This window comes from Antechinus flavipes, chromosome 4 (assembly GCF_016432865.1).
Source record: "Antechinus flavipes isolate AdamAnt ecotype Samford, QLD, Australia chromosome 4, AdamAnt_v2, whole genome shotgun sequence".
In the NCBI taxonomy this organism is placed as follows: Eukaryota; Metazoa; Chordata; class Mammalia; order Dasyuromorphia; family Dasyuridae; genus Antechinus; species Antechinus flavipes.
In genome coordinates, this window is record NC_067401.1 from 42339782 (window position 1) to 42360155 (window position 20374).

Sequence of the window (20374 nt, forward strand, 5' to 3'; positions counted from 1 at the left end):
AGTTGTGCATGCAAAATCCCTGAACATTTGATTCTTCCTTCAATTTTTCCATCCTTGTGTTCTGTCAAATCTTCTTTCAAATATTTAATCTGTATTGGATTACATGCTGTCTAGGGGAGGGGGAAAGAGGAGAGGAGAGAGAAAAATTTGGAATACAAGGTTTTGCAAGGTTTTAGCATATATTTTGAAAATAAAAAGCTATTATTATTTTTTTTTAAAAATCTTCTTTCAAAATGTCTCCTATGTTCCACAGCTTCCTAGTCCCCCCATCTCCATTAATCACCTCGCTCCTAAGACTGCTGCCATACTCTCTCAACTGGCCTCCCCATCTCTAGTCTCTCCACCAATAATCCATTCTGTATCCGTGTTTTAAAGTAAGGACCAAAACTCACCCCCAAGCTCCCAGTATAGCCTGAACCAGATTAAAATCTAATTGGAAAGTATCTAACAAAATAAATAAAAATACAATATTGCATAGATAATGCTCGTCTATGGCTTTCTGAGTCAACACATGATGCATTTTTGAATCGGCCTGTTCTTTTAAAGCAGTCCTTTGCTCTGAATACAACAGTGGCTACTCATTTACTACAGGGCAGAATTTACAGTCCTCAGATTAACACCGAAGGCCCTCCACAGTCTGAGCCAAACTTATCTCTCCCCAATTATCCCCCTGCTCCACAATGGCTGCTTCCTTTTGAACCAGCCAGTTTGCTCTGCTTGTGCTCCCATTTCTTCCCTTGGCTTATGTCTTTCTGCTGCCTAGAACATCTCCCACCTTCACTATTACCCCAAAGGTGTAGTCTTTCCTAACCACTCCAGCATAAAATGAGTGATGTCTCCTCCCCTGGAACAATGGAAGCCCTTCTCCTGGGACTCAATGGAATCTCCCCTTTTGAGTAATTTAGCTTTTACATTTGCCTGTCTTTGGCTTCTGAGCTGGCTGAGCTTCCTGGGAAATCAAACACTCTGCATGAAGGTAGCTATAGGCCCTTCCTCAAAATTTTGAGGCAGGCCCTCCCACGGTTCTATCCTAGTGTGACACCTTTCCTCTCTCAAAGGTCCCCACACTTCTGATCTCCCTTATTCCCCTATGTCACTCAGATCTCTCCATAGACACCCACCAGATCTCTGTGTCCAGAACCTAACTCTTCAGACCTAGAGTTTCAAACACCAGCTGGACACTTTTACCTGGATTTCTTGCCAGTGTCCCAAACTCAGCCTGTCCAAAAACTCAAAATCCACTTCTCCTTCTAACCAACCTATTTCTGTCACTGACAGCATCATTCATTCATTCACTCTCATATGCCTAAAACTGTGCCATTATCTTGACTTGTTCTTCCGCTCCCTCTTCCCCCTCCCATAGTCATTTAATGACTAAGGCCCCCACAAACATCTGTCTGACACTATTACAACAGAACCCTAACTGATTCCAGTATCCTTTGCACATCAATCCTCCCTTCCAATCACTGCCAGGTTAATTATTCTTATACATACATGAATCTTCTGACCAAAATATATCAGGAACTCCCTCCAGCCTGCCAATTAAAGCCCAAACTCCCTAACCTAGAATACAAGATCCTGCCCAATCTAATTTTCTACTTCAGATTACTATAGTAATATAATTCTTTCTACTTTCCAAAGCATTTTTAAAACCACACTGATTCAAGATGTCATGAAGGCCTTGGAAAGTAGACAGACCAGGTACGATGATCCCCATTTTATAGATGAGACAGTGATGAGGAGGTCCAAGATCACTCAGAGAGTAAAGAATGGATCTAGGACCAGAATTTGGGAGAATTCTTGATTCCTTAATACCACTAGCACATTAAGCTGCCTCCTGGGAGTCCTCTTCTGCTTGACTCTATACCTGGTTCTTTTCTCTTTGTTTCTTACCCTTCATCTTCCCTGCCAGTTCATACATTCTTCTTGGTTTAGATGATCGGACTTTTAAGGCCGTAAACAAACCACCTCTGCCCCAGCGTCCAGAATCGTCTGATGAGGGAAAAAGAATGACTGGTCACTAATGGAAAATGAAGTCAAATCCACTGCAAATCCACTTCACATAATAGGGGCACACAGTAAGAAGGTCCTTCCCTTCCAAAGAGAGGCAATGATCTCCTATGAATGTTGGGTTGGTTGCCAGATGCTTCCAGAAACTAGTACTTCAAAATCCCCTTGTGAAAGAAGTGACTTTGGAAAGATTATAACAGTATCTTGCAAAGGCTTCTATTTTCCTGTGACCTCTATAATCAAGAAAGGGTGTGGTTACTCATAAATCAATAAGGAAAGCAGGACACTTCCCAATTGGCTGAAAGTGAACCTAAGGTTATAGAACAAACCAATGATTTCTGTCCAGAAAGTCAATTTGGGTCAATTCCAAAATGGCAAATGGTACTTAGATATAAGCTTTTGGTACTCCAATTTCAAATTTAATTAATTGTTATCTAAATGGGAACTTCTTTTCCCAGTTATAGGGCTGGGGTGTTAGTAGTAGCAGAAGGCGGGAAAGACAGTAGTATTTCAACCTGACAAGCTAATAGCTGTGGTAGAGACTTGGCATTCCTCCTGGATTAGGCTTCTACCCATAATGACTTGACCTTTTCCTCTAGTGTTTTGTATGATTAAAGAAGGGGTGGGATCCTCCCTCCACCCCTAAAACACACACAAACACTCTGCTTTTTCATACCAACACAGTGAACAATGATGGCATCCTCTGTTCCTGCCCGGGGGTGAGTGACATCCCCAACAACATAATTGATCGAAATCTGATCTTGCTCTTCATAACTGAATTCAACATCGCTCTCATCATTTCCTTCCTCAACTTCATCTGTTTCACTTTCCTCAGAGGGCAGGCAGAGTGATTGGTAATCGTTTGACTCCCACCATGCCATCCTAAAACAAATCCATGAAAGAAAAGAGCAAATTAAATCCCTGACATGTTTTTCCCTTTGGGCCTGTTTCACACTTCTTTTACTAATAATAAATGCCAAACACAAATGCAGTCTGACAATTCTAGAAACCTGTACAGATAAAGGATATTCCTTATTGTCTGCCTGCAAGTAAGTAAAAGAAGAAATAATACTGATATGTCTAATAGCCAAATGATTCATCTTTAGATGGTGTCTACCATCTCTATTTCTCTTTGGTCCTTAAAAGCGTACCTGAAGAAAAGGCTGTTTGTATAAATTTGTTCACTTCTTTTTGTCAGGAAATTACCAACACAATCTTTAAATCTGTCTATTTCAGCAGGATGCGCTGAGCATCCCCCAAGTACTCAGGCCATTTTGCTGAAGCAGACTGGATTTTGAGAGTTATTTTTGGCTCAACCTTTAAGAAATCACTTATCCTACTATCAATGGGGCCCCAAAGCATCATAGAAGTTTTCTGCACCTTTAAAATTGGAACAAATAATACAGTCATTTACTCTTGGGTGAATACAACACAATCCAATCCCCTGGCAAATTCCTCTACCTTCTAAGGCCCTGAGCTAAATGGGGTGTTCCTGTCTTTGTGTTTTTTAATGCAGTAATTCAATCTCTCTTTCCCAAGTAGGTTAGCAGTTAAAATTATCTATATGCTTTGTCCTCGACAAATCATTCTCAGCATCATGGCACTCCCTTCCTCTAAGATCAGAGCTCAGCAGGCTTCAATCTGAATCTGTCGCGGGACGCCTACATACTTTTTCTTATCCTGGGCCTCTTCCTTTTTTTTCCTTTTCTCTTCCATCAACCTTGCTCTCTTGGCTGCTGCCTCTTGTCTTTTCTTCCGTCTCTCTTCTAGTTCTTCCTGGCTCAGGATGCGCTTCCTTTTGGTAGGCCCTTCCAAAAGGCCTGGAATAAGAACCTAAATATGAAGGTTAAAAGAGGCCAATGGTTATTTACCATGGGGGAACCCCACAGGAATCTCTATCTTTGAAATGTAGTGGCTTTAACTCAGAAGCAATAAGGCAAACATTTCTCAGGGCCCAGTAGGTCTGCATTAGTTTATGACAAGAAGTGAGGAATATAAATCCTTGATAATATTAACTATAAATACACATGATCAAAGGGTATCACAATTACAGCCTAAAGGATGCTTAGTTGTTGCTGGGTGGTTGTAGTAGGGTTTTTTGGAGGGTGGAGAGGAAGAAATGGAAAGTATTTAGATCAAGGGATTCTCTCTCTCCAAAATGTTAAATTCAGCCAAAACAGCAGCAAAGACAGTATAGTGATACCTCATTGATCTCACATCACTGAGTAATGAGGCATTTAATAGAAGGGGATTTTCTAGATGACCGAAGCTTACCCTTTAACACCTGCAATCTCTTAATTTTAACTATTTTTATTGGAAAATTTCTATAAAATATTATGCCATTCCTTGACTTTTTAAAGTTACTGAATATAATTTAACCTTTTATTGATGAATCAATAATATCACTCTGTGCATCAGTTACAATAAATGAATATTTTTCCTTAGAAACTACTGGGATTCAATGGACTGTTTGCATCTATGCTATAGAACATCAGAATATGGTGCTTTTAGTTTTTGTGTCTATTTTAAAAAATATTTTCTATCTTGCCATCAGTTGCTATTTTTCAAAATTATTAGTTTTGAATTAATTGAATTACTCTCTTCTAATATGCTGTTTCTAACCTGTTGTGAGTTGAGAAATTTAACAGTCATGGTGATTAGAATTTTATATAAAGTAAAAGTAGTCTCTGAGTAAGGGTTAAGGGCTTAGCTTACAGAGTAAAGTTCATGGACATAGGGGGAAAGGGTTTTCATGATAATAACTTTAGTATTCGGAGGATTTTTTTGCATATTTTTGATTTTTACTATGTTCAAGAGCATAGGGATCACTGAAACTCTGACCTCCCACTAAAATAAGGCACATCATTTGAATGAAGTCATTTAAATAAAGATAATCAATTTCTTTCTCATAGATATGACAGAGCTAAAACCTGTCATCCACTTCATTTTTATTTTTCAGAATTTGGTCTTCCTTTTTCTAAACTATAACTTAAAAGACTTGGAACTCACACTTCCTTTATTTCGGAGGGCCCTTCCCTCTTGATTGAGCTCATCCAAAAGGTTTTTCTGAAGATGCACAAGTTGCTCAAATGATTTCCTGTCTTCTTTGCTAGGCTCTTTAGAATAATCTTTACCTTCATAAAAATACATATGACCTTGTAAAAAACAAACAACAAAAAAAACCATAAATGGAGAAAAGCTAGAAACAAAAGAAAAACAACTTAATTTCCATAAGAGATAAGACAGGGAAACATGAGAATCCAGCTGCACCTATGTAGATAAGCAAAGAATCTGGTTTCCTAATGGAGCCTGCCTGTGTAATATGAGCAGGGCATTTCAACCTTGGACCATACTCTCACTTACCAAGCTTATGTTTTATGATAATTACCTCTTGATGGCACTTTTGAATGTAAACAGCATGGCTGATAGCCCAGAGGGCTGGATTAGGATTCACAAGGTCTGCATTTTACTCTCCGGTCCATTGGTTGGACTCATGGGGTGACTTTGGATGGATTACGAGGCTCCTTAGAGACTCTGAAGACCATCCATTCAACAAATAACAGCTCAAATCTCAGGGATATTAAGATCCACAGGATAACACATGCTGTGTTGTAAGTTCACTAGGAAGCCAAAATCTGCCCTTTTATAACTATTATATAGACTAGAATACAACTGTCTAAATGGGGTGCTCTTTTCCTCTTATAAAATTAGACAAGTGATAAGTTCTAAGAAAAAAAAATGGGAGATAACCAAGACAGAATGTAGAGACCAAGAAATAATAATAATGATAATGCTAAAAGTGATTATGATAATGCTTGATATATGTACGGCACTTTACAAAATTTCAGATAATAATCATAACGAGCATCTATTTAGGAATTTTGGGCAGCTTGGTGATAAAATGGATAGAATGCTGGGCCTGGAATTGGGAGGACTCATCTTCCCATGTTCAAATTTGGTCTCAGAAACCTAGTAGCTATGTAATCCTGGGAGAATCACTTAAATGTGTTTGCTTCAGTTTCCTCATCTGTTGAATGAGCTGGAAAAGAAAATGGCAAACCATTCCAATATGTCTGCCAAGAAAACCCCCAAATGGGTTCACGAAGAGTACAGTAGGACTGACCAAAATATAAATAAATAAATAAAGATCTGAGCAATTTAAGGCTCCCAAATCACTTTTCAAATATTATCTCATTTGATCTTCCCAAGAACCCTGGAAGATAAGAGAAATTATTATCCCAATTTCACAAAGGAGGAAACTGAGGCAGAGATGGAGTGACTTGCCCAGAGTTATACTGCTAGCTAAGTATCTCAGGCCAAATTTAAATTCAAGTCTTCCTTATCTAGAGCCAGGACTCAATCTACCACATTACTTAGCTCTATTTGATTCTCACAATAATCCTGTGAGAAGAATGTATATCCATTTTGAGAGGAAACAGGGCTGAGTAAGTTAGATGACTTGTTCAAAGTCACACATTATTAAGTTTGCGAAGTGGTGAGATCAGAAGTCAAATCTTTTGACTTCTAGTTCTAAGCACTTTATTTTTTCTTTTTAAAGTCTTTTTAAAAAAACACTGTACAATCTCCCAGTGATTGCCCCATGAAGAAGAGCCTTCTCTTGCAATCCCAAAGTACAGGTAAGCACAAAAGCCCATCACAACTGTGGCTGAGATTGTACACATCAGTCCACACCAATGGTCCACGTGTAAGAGCAGAGGGCCCCATGCCCTTTCTGAGCGAGAACAGAAGCGGAGAGAGAATGACTCCAGAGGAGACGATGTTTAATAGTACAATTTACCAAGTGAATGCCACATTTAGCCCACAGCCACACGAATATCAGCTCTAAGTATATATTCTCTAAGGACTAAGAAAGCAAAACATTTTCATTCCCAAGAGAGAAACTGCTTCACACTTGTAACCAAGCCCAACTAACTGTAATTCTAATTGGCATCCTCTAATTAAATCAGCACAGGAACCATCAATAAAGCTCCCCATCGACAAGTGAAAATATGAAGGGCAGACAAGCGCCAAACATGAACACATAGTTCACATAATGCAGACAGTTCCCAACATGCAAATTCATTTCTCGCAAAGCAAGACAAATAGAAAAATATAGCTTATTAAATTTAATTGCTTTTCTGTTTTATGCAATTACTTACAATGCAACTGTATTGTTTCCTTTTTTTGAGAATGCTCTTCCCTATGTTGCCCAGGCTGAAAGGTCACTCAACCAGACTAACCCCACCACTGATGGACATGGAAGCTTTGATTGTCTGTGTCTGACTTGAGAAAGCTTGGTCCCCCATTCCCTGGGACTTTTCATAGTGTTACCTGACGTAGTGTGGACACCCAGTAAGCTCACCTCAACTGCAGCTCTGAATTCCAAACTCAATAATCCATGAACTTCAACCAAACCAGTAATAGTAAGTCACAGGCGTGTATCACATTGGGAACAACCATACTGTTTTCACGTTTATAGGTGCAAATGTACACAGCAGTTTGGCTACGTAATGAATTAACCAAGAGACAGTGTTGTATAGGGAGAGAATTTTGAACCTGGGAATCAGAAAGCCTTGATCTAGTTGTCAAACCTTTGTCTCTATTAGAAAGTTAGCTGCCAAGGAAGTTCAGGCTACTTTCCCACTAAATTATAGAACTGGTACAATTAAAAAAAAAAAAAAAACATACTGAGGAAGGTGTTTCTATTTTTAAAAAATCAAATTTCTGACCTGTTAATATATAGGTCAACTCTAAAAGCTAACCACCATTTGCTTTTTAATTTTCAAAGAGCCAGTTTGCAAACGACCTTGTAGAATACATAAACTATTTGTTGTAGTTTGTAAGATTATACAAATATTCACCAGTCTTTTGGCTGATATAATGTTCAGTGATGCATACCTGAACAAATCAATAGAGGAACATGAGTCAATGAAAATAAAAAATGGTATTTGCTGTTGGGATCAAATCTCACAGAGAGAGGAAATGGTTATCTATTCCAATGCCTTGTTCAAATGCATGAATCCCGAATAAAATATTCCAACCAATGGTCATCCTACCTTGGCTTGAACAATTTCAGCTTATGGTGAACTCACTATCTCTGAAGAAGGCCATGATATTATTTTCAGACAGCTCTAATCATTAGGAAATTCTTCCTTATATTGAATCAAAATCCACTTCTCTGTAACTTAAGGGCAGCTAGATCAAGTCAGCAAGACCTGATTTCAGACCTGGCCTCAGATACTTATTAGCTGTATAAATCACTTAATCCTCATCTGTAAAATAAGCTGGAGAAGAAAATGGCAAATCACTCTAGTAACTTTCCCAAAAAAACCTCTGAATGGGTTCACAAACAGTCAGACATGACTGGAAAAAAAAGAACAACAAACAACAGTAACTCATACATTTTATGTCCTTTGGAGCTCCACACCATCCCTCTGCCATACAACAGCTCTTCAAATATCTGCAGACAAACATCATGGCTCTCTGTCTTACAAGGTAATCACTGGTAATGCATTCCCTTCCACAATATAATTTTGAATAGCCTCATTTGGGAAAAGCCCCTCCCTAAAATGTGCCTTCCATGACTGGACCTAGATGTGCCCTGATCAAAACAGGATGCACTGAGACCATTAACCATTATGTCCTCCAAACAAAATCCTTCTACAAACGCAGTCAATTACTGGAAAAGGGTCTATTAAGTGCCATTCATGGAATGGCAGAACGTGAAAGACTTCAGAAGTTGTCTCTAAGGCCATCTAGTCCCTCTAGACCCAAGCAGGGCCCCCACAGAAACCCTCAACAAGCCATTCAGCCTCCTTCGGAAGACTCTCAGTGATGAATGCACCGCTCACCAAGGCGCCCTGTTCCACTTTGGGACCGAAAACAATTCCTAACAGCCAGAGTCATCCAACAGTGAGCCAGCTGCCCTTGGAAGCAGCAGCTTTCCCCTTACTTGGGGTCTTCCCAGGCCCACTTGTGGGGATGCTCTTAGGACACCACAGTGCTTTCCAACTCTACAAGAACAGGATTCAGTGCAGAGGAGACAGAAGGCAGGATTAACAGGAATACCCAAATTCAAACATGCTCCAGACCTGCCCCCAGCCAATATTGGGAACCCCCCCCCAGTTCCCTGGAGTCAGTCACACCTTCTCCCCACACGTGGTCTGAAGCCCAGGCCCAGGTGCAACACCTCGCTCCTGTCACCCCCAGGACTTACCTTCGCCCTCTACCTCTTGGCTCTCCTCTTCTGAAGGAAGAACGGCGTCGACGATCCACCTGCCGTCCTTGCTCTGGCCCAGGATGGTCTCCAGGTCCAGCTCCTCCAGAGTGCTTCCCTCCGAGGAGAACAACTTGTCCAAGCCAAACTTGAGGATCTCACTCAACTTTCATGGAGAAAGCAAAGGAAAAGACCAAGCGGTTGTCGTCATGACTGGAGACACGGGAGGCAGGCCCCACCTCAGTGTCCAGAGCCCGGGCTCGGGCCGACCCTCCAGCAGGACCCTCACTGGACAAGACCTGTCTCCCTTTACAAAACTGCAGTAACACCTGGTGCCTCCGGATGTAGCTGGGGAGGTGTAAACAGCTGTGGAAGTGAAGACCCAGAAGGCCCTTAAAGAGTCTCAGAAATCTGTCCAATACACATGCGGCCATAACACTGCCAGTGTGGCCCTAACCAGCTTAAAACAGAATTGGGGGATAACTGACCAAGTAAATAAAAAGACAACGAACACAGACAATATTATTATCAGGACTGTGAGGCGGATAGAGTATGGATCCTGGAGTCAGGAGCACTCATCTTCCTGAGTTCAAATCCAACCTAAGACTCTCACTAGCTGTGTGACCCTGGCCAAGTCATTTCACCCTGTATGCCTCAGTTTCCTCATCTGTAATCACTCCTGAATCTCTGCCAAGAAAACTCCATATGGTTTTGCAAAGAATCAGACATGACTGAAGTGACTGAACAAGAATAAGAAATATTTATAGATAGTTTTCTGAATCAATCTGTGGCCCAGTGGGATCCTTATGGACAGTTCAGAGGCCCTGTTTCTACCCGAGTTGACATCACTGATCTAGATCAGTATTTCCAAACTTGAAACTATACCCAAGACTTCTCAAATATTTCCTATTCAGGACTATTTCACCCACTATGGCCTTAGTAAAGTGGTTTTTATTGGCTTAGAACACGGGGATCAAGGACCTAAGAAGAGAGAGGTGAAAATGGGGAGGGGGTCGCAGATCTGTCATGGGGCTGTACACCTTTCTACAGAGTGGTTTCAAGAAATCGCTAGGTCCGAGCAGTCCAATAACTTTAATTTTAAAAAGAGAAAACTGAGCCGCAAAATAACGAAGTCACTTATAAAGAGGTAATGAAGAAAACTGGTGTAGGAATAATGTGTGGTATAGTAGACATAAAACTGTCCAATCTCCTCCAACGGTGAAAACTCCCTGGCAGTAAAGACCATACTTTACACATCTCTATATTCTGTACAGTGCTCAGACATTATATAACTTGTGTCCAATATAAATCTTTGCTGAATTGTTCTTTTACACTGCCCAAAGTGCAACAATATGGCAGTGCAGTTTAAGAACACTCATTCTAGCCTCTAGACCAACAGCTGGAAACCTATTACTTGGAGGGGGAACCTGATCAGCCTTGGTGGGCTGTCCTAGCAATCAGCACAACCTTGTCCTAGGGCAATGGGTCTATGTCCAAATCAGTGACATTGGGTCCAATTTGCCAGGTCTCTCTACCCTTAAATCACCAAAAACTCAGACAGGGCTTCAGTTTTCTCATCCATAAAAAGTGATGTTAATATTGATGCTCCTCCTGAGTAGTAGATAGAAGCTTGGTCTGACCTGAGAAGCCATTATTCTGCCAATTCTCTATCTGTTTGTCTAAATATTAAACCATGATCTTTGTCCTCTTCTCCATCTTTCTAGAGAAAAGCTTCCTAAACTCTACATCAGTTTCTCAGTCCCAGGAGTTTTTCATTTATTTTGGATTCCTTATTTCTTAAACGATATCTTGAACACTTCTCATTCTCCATCACAGTGTTCAAGTCATGTTATTTCCAAGAAAAAAGGATGAAATAAAATGTTGGCTACAATGCCAAAACAGAGGTCTTTAACTTTTTTGTGTCATGGAGATTCCTGACAGTCTGGTGAAATCTATGGACCCCTTCCCAAAACACATGGCATTCCAAAGGAAACCCAATGTATACTGAAATACAAGTATAAAAAAATTTTTTTTTTAAATTTACAGACACCAGGTTAAAAATCTCTGTGCTAAAAAAAAGGGTTTTCCTGTGTGCACAGTTTAAGGAGAGGGGGCTTGTTTCTATCATGGCTTCCTCATCTGCACTCTCATCCGAAGGGGAATGGTTGCAGTAAAATCCCCTTCTAATCTGCAGGTCTGCCAAATATCCCTACCTGAAGCTCAGAGGCTGCTGAGGACTTCTGTACTCCCAGAGTTAAGTGACCGCCCTCTATGACGGCATTAGTGAGCCGCAGCTTGGACATCGCTTTCCTGTAGATGATTTCTTCCACAGTGTCTCGGCCAATAAGCCGAATAACCTTCACAGACCTGTGTAAAGCACATATGAGAAGTGTTTCTTGTGAAAAGTCTGTATTTTAGCAAAAAGAGGCAGCACTTAAGTCAGATATTTCTTAAAGGAAATAGGTCTATTCAGAGCACAGTTAATGCTGGGGAATGTTTTATAAGGTTTGACTCCTTCTTGGTAAATGGCCTAAGATTTTCTGTACACTTTTATGTTTTCCATCTTGAATTCATTTTACTCAAAAATTTCTTTCACACAGATCAGGGGATGCCACAGAAGTGTGCATCCATCACCAGGAAAACCTTTGTATATGGGAGTTCAGCAAACAATAATGCCTACATGGTCACAGAACTTCCTTTATGACAGGGAGTTTACCTGGGAATGGATATTTCCGGAGGTTCCTAAAGACATGAATCTATCATTTCATTCCACTCTTTCACCTTTTCCCACCTGGTCCTCCCTCCTCATGCTCCCCACTTCCCCAAACAGAACAACAGAGAAGCTCTCGGTCAGAGAACTGAAAACTAAGGGAAGGGGAAGGACTTCAGGAAGGCTGCCACCACTGAGATCCTCACTTCTTCTGGCCAATTCGGTGAGCCCTGGCAATCGCTTGCAAGTCATTTTGGGGATTAAAATCGCTGTCAACAAAAATAACTGTATCCGCAGCAGTCAAATTCATGCCCATTCCACCTGAAAAGGAAAGCAAGAGTGGAATCAGTGACAGGAACATACGGGACAAGGCAGCAATGAGGCAGATTAATAAAGTGAAAACACAGATGGAGCAACGGGTCCATCTTTCACCCTGACAGCGCCATCCCCACTCCAGGGCTCGGGAGGGTCCAAAGTGCTGACTTAGCTCCTTCTGTTTCCCTCATGCCAAGATGAAGGGGAAAGAGGAAAGGAGCAGAACGATCCAATATATCCTAGGCTAGAAATCATAAAACCACCTGAAATATACATTTAAAAAAAAAAACCTCATTTAAGTTTTATTGAAAATAGTCCATGGTAAAGGAGACCAGTTCTTTCAGAAAATAATTCTGAAAATTTAATAATAAAGGCAGTGCTACTAGGGCGTTGCTAAGAAAAGTATTCTTTTATTTGAATTTTGCATTAAACATAAGTAATAAATAGTTCCCAGCCAGATGGGAGGGAGGTGGTTACCCAAGAAGAAAGCAGAAAATTATTTTTTTCTGAATTAGAAAGAACCTAATCGGAGTAGTGTAAGCCCTTAATGCACAGAATGGCCTCCGCTTCCTTCCCAAGCACCCCAGTTTAGGACTGGGGATCAAAGACAAAAGCAAGAAGGAGCCTGCTCTCACTCAAGGAGCTTACATTCTTCTGACATTATAAAAGTTCAGTGAGAAATCAATTCAGGGCATGTTCAAAATAAATAGAGGGATTTGTTTTTTTAACAGGGGGAGAGACAGTAAGTAAGGAAAGGACTCTTGAAGGCATGACTGGAGCTGAATCTTGAAGAGAGTCAAGGGTGAAGAGGGAAGGATGGCACTATAGCTATGGGAAACTGCCTGTGCAAAGATGCTGATATGGAAAATGAAATATAGTGTACAAGAAACAACAAATGAGCCCCATTGCCTGAAGAAGGGAATATGTGAGTAGGGGTAAAGGATGATAAGCCTGGAAATACAGACTGGGCTCAGGACTGTGGAGACCTCTAAATACTTCTAAAGTCAGCAGGGGGCCACTGAAGTCTGAGTACAGAGTGACAGAGTCAGACCTCCATTTAGCCTACGCTGGCAATTCTTTGGAAGATAAAGTAGAGAGGGGAGAAATCTGGAGGCAAGAGGACTAAGAAGGGTACTGCAATGGACTTGAGCTGTGATGGGAGTCAAATAATAGAGAGTTGAGAGATAGAGCTGAAAAAATCAACAAGATTGACAAATAAAAATAGCGTGGAGGGACGGTGAAGGAAAGAAGAACTGACATTCACATACAGGTTGTGAACCTAATTGATCAGAAAGATGGCAGCATCTAGGATCAAGACTAGGGAAAGGAGATGGGGGGGGGGGGAAGAGGAAGAGGGGAGGGAAAGGCAAGAACTCTTCTGGATACAGCACAGATGGAGAGTCCACAAGTGACTACATGAAATGGAGAGGTCTAGCTAGAAGGCAGATGGAGAAGCCTCCTAGATATCAGGAGAAAAATGGAGATTTGGGAGCCGTCAGCACAGGTGGTGACTAAAACCAAGGAGACTGAGAAAGCTAAACAATGCAACAAGAGAAAGTATAGAAAGAGAAGAGGGTCCAGGGCATGAGAAGAAGCTGTTGCATGACAGCATATTATCATGAAAACCCAAGGAAGACAGATCTTCCAGCGGAAGGAAAAGGCTCACAAGACCAAAAACTGCAACAAGGTCAAGGAGGAGGAGGACTGAGAACAGGCTGTTGGACTTAGCAACAAAGAGCTGGAGAGAACTGTTCCAGATGGATGATGGGGATGTAGACCACATTACAAGAGGATGAAAGCAAGAAAGTGACAACAACTTGCTGATATATTTTTCTAGTAGTTTCTTCCAATAGTCTTAGAAAAAAGATATAGGGCTGTACCTTGAGGGAACATGTAAGTGAACTGAAGATTTGTTTAAAGGATGGGACGCATTGCCTTGTAATAAATGTGCCTGGTAACTAAGGCCTTTAAAAAGTTTTCTCGGGGCAACTAGGTGGTGCAATGGATAGAGCACCAACCCCGGAAGTCAAGAGGACCAGAGTTCAAATCTGGCATCAGATACTTAACAATTCTTGGCTGTGTGACCATGGGCAAGTCACTTAACCCCAATTGCCTCGGCAAAAAAAAGTTTTCTCTATAAGAATAAAGTTTCTTCTCTTTTTAATATTACCATGAACTTTTTGGACCATCACTGCTATAATATAACTGAATTTCTTTTTTTTTTAATTTTTTTTTATTTTGAAAAAAATTTCTTTACAGCATTATCCCTTGCATTCACTTCTGTTCTGACTTTATCCCTCCCTCCCTCTACCCCCTCTCCCAGATGGCAAGCAGTCCTATACATGTTGAATATGTCACAGTATATCCTAGATACAATATATGTGTGCAAACAGTTCTCTTGTATAACTGAATTTCTAAAACAAAAAGTTAGGTCTTTTAAATACTGAAGCTGCCATTCTAAAGTTAAAAGTTAAAAAGTGATGTTAAACAGTACAATTAGGGATTAGGAATGGCTTTGATTGACAGGATATACTTTAGTTCTGGGCTTGATCAATTCTGTCTTAATCCTCTCTGATTATACTCTTACCTGCACCTCCCTGGATGCCATTAGAAAGACCTTATCTCTAATTTTCAATCATTATAAACATGATCAAAACTAATCAGACCATAACCTACTATATACCAGATACTATTCTGGATGCTGGGGATACAAAGGAAAAATAGAAATAATTTCTGCCCTCAAAGAGGCTATTATGTGAAGACAGCATTGACCCAACATCAGTAAAATATGCATTTTTTCCTAGTTATGGTGATAGATTAATACCCATAGTTCCCTTTACGACCAATCAGACATCCATGAGACAGCTGGGTGAGATTGGGGTAAAGTCTGTGATTTAAGGAACACAGAAGTTAAGTAGAAATAACTGGACATCAATTACTTCATGCTTTACCTGCCTTGGTGCTCAAGAGAAAAACAAATATAGGCTGCTGTCCAAAGTTTTTAATTGCAAGGAATCTTTCTTCTCCTCTCACTGACCCATCCAAACGCTCATAACTGTAGCCTTTACAGAAAGAAAGTAGAAAAACAAAACAAAAACAATTAAAAAATACAAAAACCCTTTTCAAGAATTCATTGGAGAAATAGCCAAAAAAAAAAAAAAAAAAAAAAAAAAAAAAAGCAAATCAATCTGAAGACTTTCTCCTTCCATTTATTTACACAGGAGTATCTCAGCTTTAATCAAATCCAATATGAAAATAAAGATTTAAAAAAATGACACGATTCACTTTGTAAAAGGATATCTTAATTCACAAATGTACTGATCATAGTGAACTGTTCCAATTTAAAAAATAAATAATTTGTAAGATTTTGATTTATGTACAACTTTTAAGGCCACAACTAGTGCACATAAGTAACCTTTCTATAGTGTATCAACTATTTTAGTATGATTTACATAATGTGCCAGACTGAGGCCCATTTAATTTGCTGAATGCTGAATGCAGGATTCTAATTCTATTGTAAACTCAGAAAACTAAGAAGTGGCCAGTAATGATAAAGATGGTAATAGTTAACATAATATGTGACACTTTAAAGCTTACAAAGCACTTTACAAATATTATCTTGCTTGATCCTCACGACCCTGGGAGTAGCTGCCCCATTTTACAGATGAGGAAACTGAGGCAGATCTGTCCAGGGACACAAAGCAAGATTTGAATTCAGGCCTCCTGACTATGTCTATCATTCCACATACTATACTATCTAGCCATTTCCTTCCCTATTACCTATATACCCTTGACTTTTTTCATCAACATTGTCCCTAATAATAAAGAGTCCTTCCCTTCCCCTTCTTGGCACAGTTAAGCAGAGGGTTTCTGACTACATGATTTTTATCCACAAAACAGAAAAGAACTAGAGGATATAAATGCTAACCAAGAAAGTTGAACATGTTCCTGATCACAAATGGGTCTATTTTACAATTAAGATTTGAGAATCTACCCTGAAGTATTTGCTCTGGGACTGTGCTAAAATTAAAATGCCCCTGCTCAATCCCTGAGAACCCAGATTCTTAAACTGTGGGCATAACTGAATGTGAGGATCATGAAATTATGATTTATTATCAATAAATGTTTGATTTGTACAACCTTTGTTAGATACCTGTATACCCAGAGAAGAAAGGTAATGATTAAAGAGAGTAGTAGAAAGAATTCAGGGTGACAGAATGGGCAAGTTGGCAGACATCAGCACTGAGAGATGATGGCGGCCGGCTGTCCGGGGCACCCTGTGGCTCTGCTCCTTTTCCCCAGGAGCATCCCGGCTCTCTGGTCTTTCATGTCTTCCAGGTTATCAGCTGCTGCCACTGCCCCCCGCCCCCACTTCACCAGGGTCCCCTGAATCTCAGGACACCTATCGGGCAAAGTCACAGGTGTTTTCTCTGCTTCCCAAGCGTGGCATCCTGGTGTCTCATGGCAACAGAGAATTTGCTGTGCTTCTCAGGAGAGCTGCCAGGAATTCTGAATACTGACTCATTCCATCTCAGGCAAGTGGAAGAAGTCTTAGAAGTTCTGTCTGAGAAGGTGACAGAACCTTGGTGATGCCGCCGGAAATGCTAGTGTAACTTTGGTATTCATTATGATGTGATATGATGATAATTATATGACAATTTTCTGGATCTACCCAGCTGTGGTAAAGGGGGAATGCTGAGCGCATTCAGGAGACAAAGCTCAGGCCAAGGGATTGAAGGGAAGGTACCTGAAGGGCTCTGAGCTGGTACCTCAGAGTATCCAAGTATCCAGGGATGGTGGATGTTCTGGGTTTGATGCTGAAGGCCAGAACTGATTATAAGATGACCTGTAATTTATGAAATGGCTAACCCTCCTATTTGTTACTAGGATCCTTGGGAAACAACACATTCGTGCCCCAAAACTACTGAATGCATGTCTCCCCCAAACATGGGATCTTTTCCTCCTGTTAACTTCCACTTGGGGAGTTTGTATTCAGAATTCCTGGCAGCTCTCCTGAGAAGCACAGCAAATTCTCTGTCACCACGAGACAAGGATGCCACGCTTGGGAAGCGGAGAAAACCCCTGTGACTTTGCCCGGTAGATGTCCTGGCTTTCAGGGGATCCTGTTGAAGCGGGGGCGGGGGACAGTGGCAGCAGCTGATAACCTGGGAGACATGAAAGACCAGAGAACCGGTATGCTCCTGGGGAAAAGGAACAGAGCCACAGGGTGCCCCAGACAGCTGGCCACCATCATCTCTAAGTGCTGACTCCTTTCTCCTACTTTCTCTCTAATCATTATCTTCCTTTGGTTTTAAGCTTCCTCTTTCATTCATTCAATAACCACCCACTAAATGTTTCCTGGAGACTTCATTATGGCTTCTTTCTCTCCCTTCCCCCATTCCTTCTCCTCTCTACTCCCCCCATCCTGGCTCCTGCCCTTCCAAGAGCCTGACCAAGCCGGAGGTCTGATGGAGGCCCGGCCAGTGGAGGCCCAGAGGAATTACCTCGGTAATCCAAGTAGTCTTGAAGAATATCCAGCATGTGGGTCATCTGGGAGAAGAGCAGCACTCGGTGATCTCTGCAAGGAAAGGGAAGGGCAGTGCCCGTCAGTTCCCAGGGCAGCATCAGACACGATCTGGCAAAGCGAGCCCTAAAGGAGTCCTCTCTCACCTCCTGCACCATCCCCCCACCCCTTTGCTGCCCCTCCCACAGGACAGAAATTGCCCCACTCTTTCCTGAGACATCTCCCTTTACTGATCCTCTCTAACTGTTCTTTTTCTGTCCTTCACCTGGATCCTTCCTTACATCACGATCGGCTAATTTCATTCCTCTGACAAACAATTTTCAGTGGCCCCTACTGCTGAACAAATACAATCCGATCCCTCTGGGCTTCCACAAGCTGATTCCTTTCCATTTGTCTAGCTGTGTATCCTTCAGTCCGGGCAAACTGGATTCTCAGCCCACCAACGTGCCCTGCACTTTTCCGCCTCCAGCCCTTTGTGAACACTGTTCCTCCTGCCAAAAGTGTCCTTCTTTCTCTTCACAGATGGAATTCCAACTCATTCTTTCAAACCCAACTCAAATGCCACCTCCTATATGAAGCTTTCTTTTCTAGATCCATTAAGTTCTGCTTCTACACCTCTATAAGGCACTGATTTAATATTTTCTATTATAATTATCTTAGTTTGAGTCTATTCACCTACTTAGCTAAATGTCTCATTTTTTTCTGGCATCTAGCATGACATTTTTCAAACAAAAGTGTTTAACTGAGTGACTAAAAATATGGGACAGAAATGAAGTAACATTCCAGCTAAGTGTTGATGGGGGTCAAAGAATTCTAGAGGTAGGAGAGAACCCAGAAGTAATTTTACTCAATTTTTATCTTTTTTATTTCCAACAAGTGGCAACCCAACACTTGACTGCAGATCTCCAGTGGGCTACCTGAAAGTAGCTGGAGGCAGAGTGCATAGAGCCACTAAGACTGAAGTCAGGGAGAACTGAGTTCAAATCCAACCTCAGACACTTACTAGTTAAGTCACTTAATTGCTGCTTGCCTCAGTTTCTTCACATGCAAAATGGAGGTAATAATAGCACCTATGTCCTAAGATTGTTGTAAGGATCAAATGAGAGGAGATTCATAAAGCACTTAGCACTGTCCCCAACTCATAGCAGACACTATGTAAATTCTTACTCCCTACCCTAGTGAGAGATAATTCACTACCTACATCAATACACTATCTATACCCCATTGTAAATGTCTTAAAACCTACAAGTTTTTTTTCATTTATTGAGTCAAAATCTGCTTCAATGTAATTTCATCCCATTGGTCTTAACTAGTCCTCACGGGCCAAGTGGCATAATGATAGTCATGCTTCCATGAGAGAGCTTTAGAATAATTTAAAACTGCTATTTCTTACCCACTGTCTTCTCTTTTCTCAGCTTTAAAAATCACCCATTACTTTAAAAATCCTCATAAGGCTTTTTTTTCTTCACATCTCTTTCCCATTCAGATTGCCCTCCTAAAACTTTTCAATGGCTTGCTTAAAGTGAAAATGGGGACTGACCTCTGGAACACCCCCCAATCCCTGGCCACTTTGTTTTCAGGCATGATTTGTGACCCCTTTTTACTCAAGAAATGTTTATGCAACCCCAGATATAGGTACAAAGAACTGGTATACAACCATTTACTGATAATAAACCATAATTTCACAACCCTCATATTTAATTACAAGATCCCACATGGGGTTACGACCTGTAGTTTACGAAGCTTTGCCCTAGATAGAATCAGTCATTTTTGTGAGTCACTTCACACAGGTGACTCACATTGGATCTGCAATACCTTAAAATTCCTAGAGATTTTCTTCTACATAAAGCACTTTTTGTCACCCCGATCTCCCAGTGAAGCAAGAAATTTTACAAGGGGGTATTGCATTTCTCCCTATTCAATTTCACCAGTGCCTAAAACCACTGCTAATCTGTCAAAATCTATCTGAATTTCTAGTCTGTCATCCAGTGTATTAGTTATCCCTCTGAGGCTTTTGGAATCCACAAATTTAATAAGAATGCTAGTTATACTTTCATCAAAGTCAAGAGATAAAACTAACCAACGATCCTACTACTTTCCAGAACTTTCTCCATGATGACATCAGTTTATTAGTCTCCACACTTGGTAGCTCAACCTATTCTAAAACCATCTTCCTGTAACACATGCACACTGTCCAGGAGGATGTCACGAGAGAATATGACAAAGGCTATGATTCCCCCAGTTGGTGGTGCCCTCCCTCCATTTCAAAATGCCTTGTTTTTAATTATTTTGAATATATATTTAATCACATTCTCTTTTTCTATTTATTCACATCCTGAATAAATAGAAAAAGAATGTGACTAAATTTAAAATATATTCAAAATAATTCAATACTGTGTATGTGTAATAAATATATACATATTTGTATATATGTACACATAACACCTCCCCATGCTTCTTCCTTTAAAATGAATGCTCATTTCAAGTAAGGATTATTTCACTTTTTGTACTTGTGTCCTCAGTCCCTCGAATGGAGCCTGGAACACAATAAGACATATAATAAATATATGCTAATCAGACTGGTTGTTGATCCTTTCTC

The 20374-nt window shown here is 40.7% G+C and overlaps 1 protein-coding gene across 1 annotated transcript in view; it reads right to left on the minus strand.

Annotated features, from left to right (window-relative positions):
* CHD1L (chromodomain helicase DNA binding protein 1 like) overlaps positions 1–20374 on the minus strand; it is a 55132-nt gene that overhangs the window by 6182 nt on the left and 28576 nt on the right. Inside the window, exons 11-19 of the mRNA XM_051992868.1 lie at positions 17756–17829; positions 15203–15313; positions 12143–12257; positions 11440–11593; positions 9227–9392; positions 5020–5165; positions 3680–3843; positions 2687–2892; positions 1894–1992 (exon numbers count right to left, since the gene is read on the minus strand). Of these exons, the coding sequence (XP_051848828.1) occupies positions 1894–1992; positions 2687–2892; positions 3680–3843; positions 5020–5165; positions 9227–9392; positions 11440–11593; positions 12143–12257; positions 15203–15313; positions 17756–17829 (1235 nt within the window). The remainder of the gene's footprint in view (positions 1–1893; positions 1993–2686; positions 2893–3679; positions 3844–5019; positions 5166–9226; positions 9393–11439; positions 11594–12142; positions 12258–15202; positions 15314–17755; positions 17830–20374) is intronic.